This window comes from Cryptomeria japonica, chromosome 5 (assembly GCF_030272615.1).
Source record: "Cryptomeria japonica chromosome 5, Sugi_1.0, whole genome shotgun sequence".
NCBI classification, from domain to species: domain Eukaryota; kingdom Viridiplantae; phylum Streptophyta; class Pinopsida; order Cupressales; family Cupressaceae; genus Cryptomeria; species Cryptomeria japonica.
The window spans coordinates 319,558,705-319,572,896 of NC_081409.1; the positions used below are offsets into that span (position 1 = coordinate 319,558,705).

The 14,192-nt window shown below is 37.4% G+C and overlaps 1 protein-coding gene across 2 annotated transcripts in view; it reads left to right on the forward strand.

The window, feature by feature from the left end:
- Nucleotides 1-566: 566 nt before the first annotated feature.
- LOC131062593 (phospholipase D gamma 1) overlaps nt 567-14,192 on the forward strand; it is a 63,991-nt gene continuing 50,365 nt past the window's right edge. The window contains exons 1-4 of one of the 2 annotated variants that reach the window (XM_057996284.2): nt 567-903; nt 1,360-3,282; nt 3,425-3,541; nt 13,805-13,999. In XM_057996284.2, coding sequence (XP_057852267.2) covers nt 1,507-3,282; nt 3,425-3,541; nt 13,805-13,999 — 2,088 coding nt within the window. In that variant the 5' untranslated portion in view covers nt 567-903; nt 1,360-1,506. Of the gene's footprint in view, nt 3,283-3,424; nt 3,542-13,804; nt 14,000-14,192 lie in introns of both variants that reach the window. The other variant, XM_057996292.2, reaches the window with a different exon arrangement.

Genomic DNA, 14,192 nt, shown 5'->3' on the forward strand with positions numbered 1-14,192 from the left:
TCAGTGGAGGTTTAGACATGTGAGGCGAATCTGTTTTTGCGAGTATTAAAGGGTTTACAAACACTAAGGTTGAATTCATGATTGAAGGTCATTTCAATAAGTTAGAGAGCAAATATGCATATGCAAAAATCACTTACATTATACAAAAGTGATCCAAATTAATACATATACATGAAACTTATACATCATAATTTTTCCAAAATTTTATGACAATTCTAGCATGAAGCAATCACTTGTTATAATTAAACTCATCTCCCTTTCATCAATATTAATATATGCACATTTATATTTATTATTTCATTCTATTTTCATATTCATTTATATCTATGTTCTCAATTCCCTTAATTTTAATTTCATAGCATATTTTGTTAATTAATTAATCTATATATTTTGCGTACAATTCTGGATTTTCCCTTTCTCTGATTCAAAGTTCCATAATTCATAACTTCAGAATCCTCCATGTAATTTAAAATAAGATCGGAACATTTTAAAAACCGATACAAATATTTCAATCACGAACGTCATCAACTCAAAATTGGGCCAAAAAAAGTTTAAAAACTAGAAGAAAACAGGGATGTACCTGGTAATTCAACCCACTGACGCGAACAGTAAATCTCATTTCGCTTACCCGTCAGTTTTCTCTTCCAATTGCATTGATTCTCTTTAGCCGACTAAGTCACAGCTAGCCCACACTTTCAACTGTTGAAATTTTTGTCCCCACCTAATAAAATAAATAATTAATCCACAACAAGACGGAAGTAACATCTCTGCTTCGAAGAAATGAATACTGACTCAAGGGAACCATCTCCAAACCTTCCACTTGGCCGCCTTTGCACTCGGCTAATATCACACAGAAAACCATATTGATCGTTTCAATTCTACGATCATTTCACAGACAATTCTGTAAGTTGTTAGTTTTCTTTCGTTGAATTTAATCAAGTCAGAATCACGTAGTTGCGATTTCAATTTACAGGAGTGTAATGTTAAGGTTTCCATTGATTCAGGGGTTAAAAAACTAGGTTTAGTACTAGGAGTTCCTCTGAGTTGAATTGGGTATAGTCAGAAACAATATCCTCTGATCTGATTGGGGATCGGGATATTAGGTATACATACAATTGGGAATATAGGTAATTGATATGCAAATAATGGGAGATAGGATTATGGGTATATAAAAAAATGGTAAGTACGATTCCAAGTATGCTAAACAGTGCGAGTTAGGTTTTTGGATACTGGAAATCAGGGTGCTGGGTATACCAAAAAAAAACTGGGAATTAGGATGCTGGTTATACAAATAATTGGATATTAGGATTCTAGGTATATAAGTACTGAACTTGTTTGTACTCTCTTGTGAGTATGCAGATAGCAGCAGATATATAGGTTCATTCAGGTCGTTTATGCTCTTGACTTATCAATACGACCCTATAGTCGTATTTTATTGCTTGAGGTCCTGTTACGGAGTCAAGAAGAATAAGGGCATCATACAATCACAAAAATATAAAATTTCAAATGGATCCTTACAGGAAATATGATAATGGGAATTTTGGGCATACTGGATCCAATTATTACCCCAATCCTCCGTACGCACCACCTCCTCATTCAGCTTATCCACCAGGACCACCACCACCAAATCCATACGAATATCAGGGATATAGGCCTGATCCTTATTGGCAACCCCCACCTCATCAGCCTCCTCCTGCAAATTATGGTCCCCCTCAGCCACCCTCGTTGCAATGGTCAACACCCTCAGCTTCTTTCTCTCAAAACCACCCTCATCCTTACAGCCACCAGGGAAGTTTTCAGCATTCTGATAACTCATACCACCATCAGGGAAGTTTACAACATCCTGAGAGCTCGTACTACCGACAGGAAAGCTTTCCTCATGATGGCTCATACCACCATCAGGGGAGTTTTCAGCCCGATGGCTCATACCACCAACAAAATTCTTCTTATAACCAATATGGACCTTCATCCTCCATTCCACATCCCCATATTGACCACCAAGCTAGTATCCCCCCATCCTATCAGGCAGCGGCTTCTAATCTGGAGACAGTTGCCCCTAGCACGTCTTATCCATCTGCACCACTGTACCCATTGCTGGATTCAATGTCGTCAATGCACTTGTCAGACCGCCCTCAACCTGCTGAATCCTCACCTCCTGCAGGATCCTTTCACAATCCCATTTCAATGCCACATTACACTTCACAGAACATTGACTATTCCAGTCAATCTTTTGCAAGCAATAATGGATCAGTTTCAGCCCATTCATTGCATTATGGACAACATTCACTGGGTTCTTATGACAGCAGTTTATCGTCTGATTTATCTCCGGGACAATTTGGCTCGCAAGATTATGATAAACTTCAGGTTGTGCCATATGAACCTTCAGGTACATCTCTGAGGTTTGTCCTGTTACATGGGACACTGGATGTTTGGGTTTATGAAGCAAAAAACTTGCCCAACATGGATTCTTTCTCGGAAAATGTTCGGAAGATATTTACGAACACACCTTCCGGTAAAACTTCTGTAAAAATAGAAGATCATATATCCCAAAAAATAATAACGAGTGATCCATATGTGACAATTTCTCTGTCCAGTGCAATAGTTGCGAGGTCTCGGGTGATTAGCAATAGCCAGAATCCTGTATGGAATCAACATTTCTCTATTTCTGTTGCACACAATGTTGCTGAGGTGCTTTTTTATGTCAAGGACAGTGACTTTGTTGGTGCAGAACTTATTGGTGATGTTGCAATACCTGCAGAGAAACTCATGTCTCGTCAGAAAATAGAGGGTTGGTTTCCTGTGTTAGGCAACAATCGGAAGGTCTGCAAGGAGGGAGCTGCACTTAAGCTCTCAATGCAATTTTTCCCAATAGAAAGTCAAGTGATGTACAGATTTGGAATTGGTGCCGGACCAGACTATGCTGGTGTTCCCAACACATATTTTCCTCTCAGAAAAGGTGGGAAAATCACTTTGTATCAGGATGCTCATATGCATGATAATCTTCTTCCTCCTGTTCAACTTGATCATCAAGTTTGGTATGAAAGTGGAAAATGTTGGCAGGATATTTGTGAGGCTATTGTACAAGCTCGACGGTTTATATACATTACTGGATGGTCTGTATATCACAAGATTAAACTGGTGCGTGGAAGTGGAAATTCAAGTTTGCTTCATTCGGACTCCACATTAGGGGATCTTCTCAAGTTCAAATCACAAGAAGGCTTGCGGATACTCTTACTTGTGTGGGATGATCCTACATCAAAGGAAATTCTTGGGATAAAGACTGTAAGATCGATACAAATGCAAATCTTGTCATCTTGAAAATAACATATATTTAGTTGTACTTTTCATGAAGAGATCCTCCAACATTTATATAGAATTTGTGTTATCACACGTTGTTTTAATACCTTTTGTGCAATGCCTACAGGAAGGTCTCATGGGAACACATGATGAAGAAACCCGAAGATTCTTCAAACACTCATCTGTTCAAGTCTTACTTTGTCCTCGAAGTGCTGGAAAAAAACATAGTTGGTTTAAACAGCAGGTGAAATGTTCTTCTGCTGCATTATTTATCTTACTTAAAATTTTCTTGTGAGTTTTGTCTTTGTAAATTGTGAGCAATGAAATTCAGAATAATAAATGAAATCAAAACAAATATTCAACTTTATCCTAAAAACAATGCAAACCTCAGATTGGGTGTGATTTTTTTGTACTCTTGATAGAGTGTGGAATCTCAACGAATGTGCAAGCTTTTCTGCAGCATGTTGACAGTTTCCAGCATAGATGAATTTGTGATCAAGATAATTTCATTGTAATTTCACGGTCCTTGGATTTGAGGAATAAGGGTGAATTTATAGATTTTTTTGGGTGAAAGAATGAATGGCTGAGATTGATTTGATCAAATTTGGAACCAGAAATTGATTTGAAGTTAACTAATTTGATTGATTAGTTAGCTAATTAACTCCCTTGCTTGATTAGTCAGCTAATCTGATTGATTTGTTAGCTAATTAACTCCCTTGCTTGATTAGTCAGCTAATCTGATTGACTAATTAATTCCCTTGATTAATTCCATGACTGTACCTTGCATATCTTTAGCCCCATGAGTTTTTGCAACCTTACCCTTCACTCCAAAGTTTTTAACAATACTTAATCTTTCAACTTTTTGGGTTTTCTTGAAAATGATATTTTTTTAGCGGTCACTGCACTCAGGACCAGTGAATGGACAAATATAATTATTATAAATTTAAGGATTTGGAGATTAGATTAAAGAGTATTACTCAATGAAAATGTCAACAAGTACACCTGTGAAGATTTTTCTACTTTGTAGAAATAGAGTTGGTAGACATTGGTGTATAATAACAATATTCAAATAGTTTTAGATGAAATTTCATGTATTTTGGGCATTTCCATTACCTCCAATGTATTGGCATCTTCATTAATTGTATTAAAGCAAATTCTACTGTTCTCGGTTACTGAATTCTCTGCTCCATTGTCTATGATATATTTGGTGATCGTATTACCTCTTAGGGTTGTGTTGTGACGTTTTCACACACTGCCCCATTGCAAATGGGAACCCCCCCTCTCTTCGCTGAATAAACCAAGTCTTTTGCAGTCTATGTTGTCTCCCGACCCTAAGGAATGAGTTATAAGGTCTTGTTGGTCTGGATTTTGATCTTTGAAAGTACTATTTTAAGGTTTTATTCTTAAGATTTAAAAAGGAAGTCTGTAACCTTTAGTATAGTGAAATCTATGGCTAAGTATAGAAAGAGAATCCTTCAAGGAAGCCACCAGTAAAATTTGAGCATTTTTTGAGAACTTTTTACTTTTAGAAAATCTATTTTTAGAAAGTCTATTTTTAGAAAGTTTCATTGTGGCCCCGATTGGCCTAATTTCGCGTTTGGGCAAACTTTCTATTTTTAGCAAGTCTATTTTTAGAAACAACTGAATGTTAGCTGCAAGTGGGAATAGATATCCAAATTCAAGTCCAGAAGAGCGAAGATGAAATGCAGAGCATAAAAAGTTAGTGTAGGAGGAATTTGGCGAAAATTGAAAATCCTCCTCCAGGCCACAACTCCACCCAAGAGTGGAAAATCCACTTTGAGGAGGAATTTTCAACGAGGACAAAAATCCTTCTTTGCCACTCCAAAGGCACCCAAGTTTTGGAAACAATGAAAAATTGTCTAAGTGTTGGAAATTCCTTCCTTCAGGACAAAATTCTTGGAAACAATGAAAAATTGGCTAAGTGTTGGAAATTCCCTCCTTCAAGATAGAATTCTTGGAAAGTGAAAAAATGGTTGAGTATCAGAGAATTCCTCCTTCAAATTCAGAACGCACATGTTGACGTGTTTTTTATGACAACGTCTAACACAGAATAAAGTTGCCTAACGGTCACTTCACTCTATCTTGATCAAAGTACGATTTTATGCTAAGATTGCAATAAGTTCAAACAATCGACTCTAAGGTTCCGATTATGCAATGGATGTGACTCAGTTGGCCTGATGTGATATGCTGAGAATCCAAGGGGACTTATGTTTGGATCATTCTTTCACTTCTTTGCTGTGGCTGGAACTTCATCGTTGGATATAGCAATCTTGTTATGCTTCTACTTCGGATGAACTAAACTGAAATGTGTTGAGACATGGACCAACTAGGACTCGAACCTAGGTGCTTCCATACACTGTTGGAGTGCTCTACCACTGAGCTACTGGCCCCTCTTGGACTAAGTCCATCGTCGGTCCGGGTGTGGCTTATTTCCAACACCAACACCCCCCCTCAAGCCACACCTCTCGTGTGCTTGGGGCTCCTAGCTTGGACCTGGCTCTGATACCATGTTGAGACGTGGACTAGCTAGGACTCGAACCTAGGACCTTCCATACACTGCTGGAGTGCTCTACCATTGAGCTACTGGCCCCTCTTAGACCAATCCATCGTCGGTCCAGGTGTGGCTTATTTCCAACACCAACAAAATGAACTGAAAATAGAGGGGAAAGGGTTAGAAGGATCTAAATCTACTCCTAAGGGTAGTGATATCAATAGATAATGCTTTAGTGGACAAATTCCAAATAAACCAAGCTTTGCTTCGCCAAGATTAACTACAACTCCGCAAGAACCAGTGCAATCTTTTGAGGATGTTGAAGGATTTTCACATTGAGAAAGTGCATTTGAATACCCAACATGGTGCAATCCAAACAACTATTCACAATTGAACTTAGCACAAATTTGGTGGCTCAAGCTAACTTTACACTGCAACTTATAATCAACAAGATGCAAAAAGTATGAACCATGGAAATTCATCAAACACCATTACATTCTCCATTGAAATCAAAGCACTATACTACTTCTACTCTAAGTGAGGAAGGTGAAACCATGTAAGTTTTGAAAAATAACTTAAGTGGACACCATTAGAGAACAATGTTTCACTGTTATCATCTCAAAAAACTTATTGCAACAATTTCATACAAATCTCACTCTCTTTACAAATGAGGGGGGTCACCCCTTTATATAAGCTTCAAGCCTTGGCTACATGCAAAACTCTAATTAGGGTTTCTCCCTAAAAGATTCCCCACCCATGATGCAACAAGATGGGAATCAACAATAAATGCCCATTATGCCCATATACAATTAATTCTTGCATGCTAGAAATGGCGTACACTTGTGCATTAAATGCACCATCATCCATCAAGCTCACCCAATAAATCATAAATGCAATGAATATGCCTCCATGCAAAATCGCCCATGATGCCATAAATGTCCCATCATCTCCTAAATGTGACGACTACATGCAAATAAATGCTCCATTATCTTGCCATGCATTGACTTAGCCACCATTTGGTCAAATATTCCAGCAATGAATGTGCCACTATGCTACCATGCTTTCAATTGATTCTCGCCATGCAAGTGGACCCCACCGTCATAGGAACTTCTATAATTTTTCGAGTTGTGCTTCATTAATACAAAAAATTCTTTGCATGTCACCAACCCATCCTTGACAAGAATCTTTCCATTTCGGGCTCACAAAAGACATTTTGGAAGATTTTCCTTCCTTGGAAGAATTTTAACAATCTTTTCCACTTTTGAAGGATTCCTGTACGCCTGGATTTTGGAGAGAGAAATTTTTTTCTTGAAAGATTTTTCTCGTGTTTGTGTTCATCTTGTCTTGAAGGAGGTCTTTGATCAATTTGTCATAATTCCTATTTTTTAGGAAATTTTCATTCTTGAGCTCCTTAATACAAGAGAAAGAAAATTCTCTCCCTTGACCAAATTTTACCTTGCCTCATAATTTCTTCATTCTGGGCGTATTTTCTTCTCTGAGGAAGAATTTTGAAGTTTCTTCCTTGATTGGGATTTCCACGCTTCTCTTCCAATGTCAATTTCATGTTGTGGAGGAATTCTTCATCCGGAAAGAAATTTCTTCCTTACCCTTGTCTAGCACTTCATTTCCAACTTGGGTGCTAAAAACACATGGTGAAGGAATTTTGTTTGAGGAAAAATCCTCCATACCCTTCATTTGACCTTGATTGTACTTTACCCTTGAGGAAGGAATTCCTTCAATCCTTAGCCAAATTTCACATTTTCCAGGAATTCTATCCTGAAGGAAGGAATTTCCAACACTTAGTCAATTTTTCACTATCCTGGAATTCTGTCTTGAAGAAAGGAATTTCCTACAAACAATCAATTTTTTCATTGTTTTGGAATTTTGTCTTGAAGGAAGGAATTTCCAGCACTTAGTTAATTTTTTCACTTTTCTGGAATTTTGTCTTGAAGGAAGGAATTTCCAGCACTAAGTCAAATTTTTACTTTTCTGGAATTCTGTCTTGAAGGAAGGAATTTCCAACACTTAGTCATTTTTTTCACTTTTTTGGAATTTTGTCCTGAATGAAGGAATTTCCAACACTTGGTCAATTTTTTACTTTTTTTCAAGAATTTCTTCATCTTGGGCGCATTTCTTCCTTGAGGAAGGAATTCTTTGAATTCTTGAAGTTTTTGAGTTTGTCATGTCTTGAGGGGAGATTCTTCATCAATTTTCAACATTTCCTATTTTTTAGGAATTTTTTCAAATTTGAGTTCCGAGGTCCAGGAGAGAGAAATTTCTCTCCCTTGGCCAATTTTGTCATCACCTCGAAATTTGGGTGAATTTTCATGCTTGAAAGAGGATTTTTTGAATTTTTTCTCGATGGGATTTTCTTCTTCGATTTCATTTTTGTCTTCAATTTTCCATGCCTCGGAATTCGATCTTCAAACTTGGGCGCTGGAATTACCCTATGGAGGAATTTTCCTTGGAAGGAAAATTCCTTCCCTTCCTTACTTTGGTGCCCTGATGCACACTTGGGCAAAATTTCTATGTTGTGGATTTCTATGCCTTAGACAAAATTCCATCATCCCCTCTATTTGGTGCCCAACCTCAAACTTGGGCGAAAATTCCATGCTGTGGAGGAATGTTGACTATGTTGACTTTTCCATGACACCTTGGTTTTGGCGCCCAAGCCCTTGATTCGACGGATTTTCCATGCTGTGGAGGAATTTTGGGTGTGGAGGAAAATTCCTGCACACCCCCATTTTGACGTCCAATTGCCAGCTTGGGCAGAATATGAAGGAAAAGTTTCCATGGAGGAATTTTCCTCCATGGCCTCATTTAGGCATCCACTTCCTTTTTATGCATTTCATTGGGGTGAAGGATTTTGCTTGGCTATATTCCAGACTTAGTCAATTTTGTGCTTACTTTCGGATTAGGATGCGCCATGTTTGGAGTTGAAGTGATTTTTGCCCTCCCAGACTTGGAGGATTTTTCAATGCTTTCTACTTCTGGAATGGGAGTCTACACTTAGCCATTTTTGATCAATTAGCCTACTTTTTCGACTTTCCGGATTTATAAATGTTTAGGAATGCTCAGTCTTTAGTGTCTGCTTGTGAAGAACCTGCCAAAATTAGACTTTCCCAAAATAGTAAGTGTTTCAAAATGTTAGGATCAGGGCAAAACAAGTCAGGAAAGCACTTACTAAAAATAGAAATTGCTAAAAATAGTAAGTTTGATTTTTGGCAAAACTAGACCAATCCGAAAGGCAGTGAAATCCCTAAAAAATAGTAACTTTCTAAAGTTACTTAGAATTTGCTCAAATTTCATAAGTAGGTTCCTTAAAGGGTCCTGATTCCAATGCAATGTTCAGTTTTTCCAAAACCCTAAAGGAAAAGCCTCATATCCAAGTCTGAAGGATGAAACCCTAAAATGGAAAAACAGGCTCTAGACTTGGCCAAATTTGCTCAAACAAGCTGCAGACTTGATCAAATTGACCCCTAAACATTTGCAAACTTAGATATTGACGAGACTGCTATGAAAAGAATCAACAACAAAAACCAAAAGACCAAGAGGGCCTAAAGAGTAGGGGGTCCCCATTTGCAATGGGGCAATGTGTGAAAACGTCACAACGCCCAAGTATTCCTTAGGTCATGGAAATTTGAAATTTATACTAAGGTATGAAAAATCCTTTAGGACCTCCCAAATGCGCCCCAACTTCATGATGGCAAGGAAGGATGAAATTGCACCAAGGAAAATTCCTTCCCCAAGCTCCAAATGTGCCTATCTCCAGGAACGGAAGAAATGATAAATTTTGCTAAGTGTTGACAAATCCTCCTCTAGGATTGATATGCGCTCAAGGATTCCTCATAAATGGAAACTAAAAAAATTTGACTATGGAGAAATTCCTTGTCCAAGCTTCAAATGCGGTCATCTCCAAAATGTCAGAAAATGATAAAACATCAAGAATTTATCTATCCAATCCAAAGGCAATATCAAGACATCAAGAGGCATGGAGGTCCAAGATGAGCAGATCCAATTTATGACATACAAGTTCAAGAAGAAATCCAATCTCAGGAAGTCATGGAGGAAGAATTCCAGTTCTAAACATTGAGGAGGACATTCAAACTCCAAACATTCAGGCTTCAAGGCAATCTAGTTCCAAACCCCAAGGTTCACTTCAAAGATCAAAGTTCAAGTGCAAATGTAGAAGCAAGAATTTCCTCCGGAAACCCAAAATCAAAGGTCAAAAAGTTCATCTGTAAAAGATTTCAAGAATGACATAATCTTCAACAGGAAAGTCCAATCCATTCCAAGAAGGTGAATTCCCGAATCCAAGTACAGGGAAAGAAAGCCTTCGAGAAGTCAAATGAAGAATTAGCCCGACTAAGGAGGATACTCAAAGAAATTTGGATGGAAATCCTCTCCTCAATGGAGGAATTGTTTGCACAAGAAATGGGAGATAAGGAAATGACCATAGATAATTTGAAGAGCAAGGTCAAGTAATACGTTCTCAAGGATATGAGTTCTTTCTCGAGGAGTCGCCTGGATGACATTTCCATATTCATCAGTTTCAAGAACAAGATTCAGGAACTCAAGCCAGCATGGGAGAAGACTCTCAGTCAATATGAAAAGGATACCACAGTCATGGAATACAAGCACGAGAATACTCCAAGTGTTTCTGAAGATGAACTTGAGATAGTGATGTCTAGGCTCATTAAATTTGCCAACAAAGAAAGAGATAAGGGACACTTACTTCTAGATAATGAGTTGTTTGATGCTCAGTTGACACTCAGTTATTGGCTCTTTACTCTAGTTCTTTTTACATAAAAGGTGGTCATTTACTTTGAAACCCTAATTAGGGTTCCATCTTGTAATCTCAGCCCTCGATTGCAAATCAATCTTGGCCATTCATTTGTGGAAGGATCTCTATAAAAGGTCCATGCCTTCTCGTTTGTAGAGGATTAGAATTAGATATCTCATTAGAAATAGAGAGTTCTTACTCCTTAGAGTAGAAGTAGAGTAGGAGAAGGAGAAGACATTTTTGTAAGTCTTGGAGAAATAAAATTTGGTTTCATTGAAAGATATGGTGGATTCATGTTTATTTCAGCTTGTTGCATGGTGTTCTTTTAATGGAGAATGTGACAATGTTTGAGGAATTTCAATGGTTCATACTTTTTGCACTTAGATGATTTCTATTTGCAGTGTAAAGTTAGCCTAAACCTTTTTTTTATATGGATGCTTAACTTCTATCATGGAATGCACATTGTTCATTATGATGGTGCTCATTGTGATATGAAATCTCTTTGCAAAATCCCTAGAAGATTGCACCAGTTCTCGTGGAGTTGTTGCTAAGCATGGCAAAGCAGGATTTGGTTACTTGGAATTCGTCCATTGGAGCATGATCCATTATCCTCATTGTCCCTAGGAGTAGATTAGAACTTCTTAACCTTTTCCCTTTTGTCATTTTTTTCCAGTTCCAGTTAAGCCCGTTTAAGGAAGAAGCATCACAATCCTGCAATATCCGATGATGAAGTTCCAGCCATAGCATCAAGTGAAGTGAAGAACAACAAATGCGTAAGTCTCCCTTGGATTACCAGCATACATCAGCCAAAATGAGCTATATCCAAAATAAAGGCGCAAGTTCGTGTAGGAACCTTGGAATCACTTTTATGAACTTTTGCAATCTTAGCATAAAAGGCGATTTTGCTTAAGAGAGGATAAAGTGTCTTTGGCATTTTTATTCTGTGTTGGTGTGGTCATAAAACACCCATCAACAGGTTGTAGTTAAATTGAGTCCCAATATCATTATTGCATTTTGAACAGTTTATTAATGGTAAGAAGCTTCATTTCATTTCTGATTTGGCTGTAATTAATCACAATCCTCATAATACAAAAGAATTGTTCACATGATAATTAATTTGATATCATAAAAGCTTTCTTCACGGCTATTACTATCAAGAACCAAAAGCCAATGCAATGTTAAAATTTTCGCATGTTTCAGTCATTACTCCTGCTGTGTCATTTGACATCTACTTTTTACTGTTGATGAGGAGAGCCAATGATGTCCTGACCTGCTTTGCAAATATCAATGTTGTCCAATATAAACACTACCTAAAATTAGGCCAACAGAGTTTAAGAACCAACAATGAAGATGCAACCTCACGTCTGGAAGCAATGTGTTTTTTCCTAGTAAAAAATTGAGAATTTCTCTACAAATTGGTTTAGCCTGGATCAAAGGCACCTGTAGAGTCCAGTGACAAGAATATTTTAATAAACTTGTGAATTTGAATTTTATCATTGGTTATGGACTGTAAAATCTGCTGGAGAAGTCTCCCTGTCGATAGGTGGAAAATTTTCGTTTAATATCTTCTCCATGGAATACCAAATTAATTTGATTTTTTTCCCCTAAATTCATCCTCTTCAAGAAAATCTCTGTCCCATTTTACCATCAATGTTACCATATGTGAAGGGCTTAAGAGTTGACCAGAGTAGCCTAATACTCCTCTATCCCTCCTTGGGTGTGCATATCTCCATATTTGAAACGTCTTGGATACACATCAGATACTGTACCCACGTGTGCCCAAAAAACCTTGATTTTCCAACCGTGCCAAATACTATGTGATTTGACTTTTTTGGCATAAAACTTCCTAAATTTAATTTAAAAGAACTTCATTCAATCAATTAAAAATAAAATAAAATTGGTATAAACAAAACCTACACCAAATGAGAAAGACAAATGAAATGTTTTTCTATTTCAGCGATCCATTTTTTTGGGTTATCTTCCAATTCAACTCTACTATTTTTGCATATTGTAAATTGTCAAATTAACTTATTATTATTTATGTAGCAATTATGTGTCTATATTGCTTTTGAAGTAAATGAAAATCTACTCTAATAACTTAGAAAATTGTGTTATGTATTTTTTATGAATGTCGTATCCAGCTGTATCCATATTGGGGGTCTTAAATGTTGAGACATGGACCAGCTAGGACTCGAACCTAGGACCTTCGATACGCTGCTGGAGTGCTCTACCACTGAGCTACTGGCCCCTCTTGGACCAGTCCATCGTCGGTCTGGGTGTGACTTATTTCCAACACTAACACCCCCCCTTAAGCCACACCTCTCGTGTGCTTGGGGCTCCTAGCCTGGACCTGACTCTGATACCATGTTGAGACATGGACCAGCTAGGACTCGAACCTAGGACCTTCCATATGCTGCTGGAGTGCTCTACCACTGAGCTACTGGCCCTTCTTGGACCAGTCCATCGTCGGTCTGGGTGTGGCTTATTTCCAACACCAACATTAAAAAATGGCTGTATCCATATCTAATACCGTATCCATATTTGTACCTGTATCTATGTCCATGCTACATTGGAGTTGACCTTCTCACTGCAAGCACATCCATTTGCCAAGAAGGCTAAGAAGGGAAGAAGGGGTTTAAAGGCCACTTTTTTTGGCCATTTAATTGCACAAACAACTTGTCCAATTTTTAGGGCATTGTCAAGTTGTGAAACCATTTTCTCAGAAATAATGAAAAGGTAATATAAGAAGTATATGTGATTTCTATTGTACATGTATCGTGCACATATATAAATTCTTCCAAGAAGACATCGTGTTTCCAAGTTAACTCTTATTTATTGAACAAAGTAGGCCTACAGTCCTATGATTACCAGATCTTCCTTTGTTAAAATTGATGTTTACAAGAAAAGAGGAAAAATGCATTGCTTTATTCAACTACAAATCACATTAGCATAACATAAAAAGTGTACACAAAGTAGTATACCAAAACTATCATATGGAAATGTCAATTTAATTTCTAAGTGATCAACAAAAAGTATCTCAACCTTCTAAATATTCCAGAATATATATAAAAAAAAGTATGTACATTATTTATTTTGGGAAGACACTACTGCTATTGCCCATCCTTATTTGCTTATATGCTCCAGAATTTAATGATATTTACTGTTAGGAAGTGAATGGAAATATGGAATCATATTTTTTATTTTATTTTCAGGAAGTGGGCACCATCTTCACACATCATCAAAAGTCAGTACTTCTGGATTCAGTGGCTGTAGGCAACAGAAGAAAGATTACAGCTTTCCTTGGAGGACTTGATCTTTGTGATGGACGTTATGATACTCCAGAACACTCTTTATTTCGAACTCTGCAAACTGTTCATCAGGATGATTATCACAATCCAACTTTTACGGTAAAGTTGTAAATTTTTATTGTGCGTTTTTACTTCTTGTAGTAGATGGTTGTAATATTTAATTTTGAATAAGCTACAGTGCCTTTGCACCTTCTCTGGTTTTCTTTATAGACAGGATACCAACTCAAAAGATAAACACCATATAAACTTATTTTGCTATTTTAGAATTTTTGTACTTAACAAGTATGGAGTG